This window comes from Rhagoletis zephyria, unplaced genomic scaffold (genome assembly GCF_001687245.7).
Source record: "Rhagoletis zephyria isolate East Lansing unplaced genomic scaffold, Rhagoletis_zephyria_1.1 Rzeph_scaffold_53331, whole genome shotgun sequence".
NCBI classification, from domain to species: Eukaryota; Metazoa; Arthropoda; class Insecta; order Diptera; family Tephritidae; genus Rhagoletis; species Rhagoletis zephyria.
In genome coordinates, this window is record NW_016210384.1 from 1 (window position 1) to 1,908 (window position 1,908).

Consider the following 1,908-nt stretch of genomic DNA (forward strand, 5'->3'; position numbering starts at 1 on the left):
ACACACTGCCCATTCGTACGGAAGAGCTTGCATTTCAGGGCGCTGATCAAGGCATTTGAATTGATCCGTTGCGCAGGAAAGTGAAACTTTTTAGATTTATTTTCGAGCAGCTTTGATGACCTCAGGTGACTCAAAATTGTAGAATCTTCTGCTAACGATCTGTTTACTTTGCCATAATATCACCAAGGCTTTGCAGACTTTATGTTCAAGTCGAGTCTTTTAAATCAGGCTTTCAGAATTATTCATACTTTCCTAATTTATTTGGTTTAAAGAAAATCTCATTTCTACAATACCCACATACAATCACATTCAGTATAGCTTGCTATTTTTCGCCAACAATCTTGTTTTTTTCTCAACCCACTAAGTTTGATTAAACTTTTATTTCGTCTCCTATTTCAGGTTTTCTTAGTTTAAGTGATCCAAATCTTGATGTACCTGGTAATGCCGCTCTCAAAGATCAACTGCTGGCTCTAAAATGGATAAAAAAGAATATTCACTACTTCGGTGGCAATTGCAATAACATCACACTTTTGGGTGAAAGCGCAGGCGCCACATGTGTACACTTTTTGTCGTTGACCGAACAGTCGCGTGATCTTTTTCAGCGGGCAATTCTGATGTCCGGCTCCGCTCTCTGCCCTTGGGCTTTAATGACTCGAAGAGATTTGGCTTACCAATTGGCTGTTCGCCATGGCTATAAGGGTGAAAATAAAGACAGTGATGTGCTTGCGTATTTGGAAAATTTAGATGCAGGGAAATTAGTTGAGCATTCATTGGTCAACGATGATGAAAGTCGTTATTTTCTACCGCTCACCTTTGCTCCGACAGTAGAACCTTATGAATCCGATAATTGCATAATTCCTAACGAANTCTGAAGATGTCTCAACATATTCTGGATATTGTTAGACAGCAGCCAGAAATATTGCTGCCTGCTGAACTGAGACGTGCTCATAATAAAATTGAGAACCGAATTATGAGTGAGCGTATACTTAAATTATATTTCGGTGAGCAGAGGGACGAAGTGGTGTTAAAGCAGCCAAATCAAGATCCCTTATTCGATTTAATGCATGTGAGTATACATACTTATGTAAATAAATGTATACCGTTACATTATTATAGAAAAGCCCTAACTCATGTCCTTTCGAAATTAAGCTCTACCCAATGAAAAATTTAAAAGCAACTACTTCAAGAAAATATGTAACTTCTGTGTAAAAAATCTATGTATGGTAAAAAATAGGAACTCAAGTAAGTATTTTTCTTTTTACACTTTAGTTAGGGCCTTTCTATAAAAGAGTAACGATGTACAGTGGTTCAAAGCTGGCATTTAAGTCCATAATTCACTGGAGCCGTCATTTGTCAATACATTACATCCGGTAACACCGGCAATTTAAATGGAAAATGATTTTTAATTTTCTGTCAATTTCCATATAAAATTAAAAAAATTAAAATCATCTTTCACTAAAATTGCTTTTGTGAAATTGGCTGTTAGATTTTTTTAAAACCAAAATTAAATGATCTCTAAAACACCATAAGCAAAATTTTCTAAAAAATGAAAAAATAATAATTTGGTGAATTTTTTTTTTTAATTTCAAATTTTCCTTGTGATTTTTTTTTTTATTTTGGCTGAACCCTAAAATTTATTAACCGGAACAGGAGAATCGATTTTCTTCAAAATTTTTTCCTTATTTTGCACTTTGCACTACAAAATTTAATACATACAATTAAAATTTCAAAAATCGTGCTCAACCGGTCTTTTGGTATTTTTATAAGCTTTTATTAAAAAAAATATTAATAAAATTTGTTGAAAACTGAAGGCTCTAGTAAATTAAGAACAGTAAATTCCAGTTCCATATCAATTTCTATATATATATGTTTTTTTCTTTTCGGCAACCAGCTCTGCTCGCACAGGCT

The 1,908-nt window shown here is 33.9% G+C and overlaps 1 protein-coding gene across 1 annotated transcript; it reads left to right on the forward strand.

Annotated features, from left to right (window-relative positions):
- Positions 1–399: 399 nt before the first annotated feature.
- On the forward strand, positions 400–872 carry LOC108356034 (esterase B1-like; the record flags this gene model as incomplete). The annotated part of the gene is made up of 1 exon (XM_017607166.1): positions 400–872. A coding segment is annotated over one exon (473 nt), but the record flags the coding sequence as incomplete, so codon positions are not given.
- Positions 873–1,908: the final 1,036 nt, after the last annotated feature.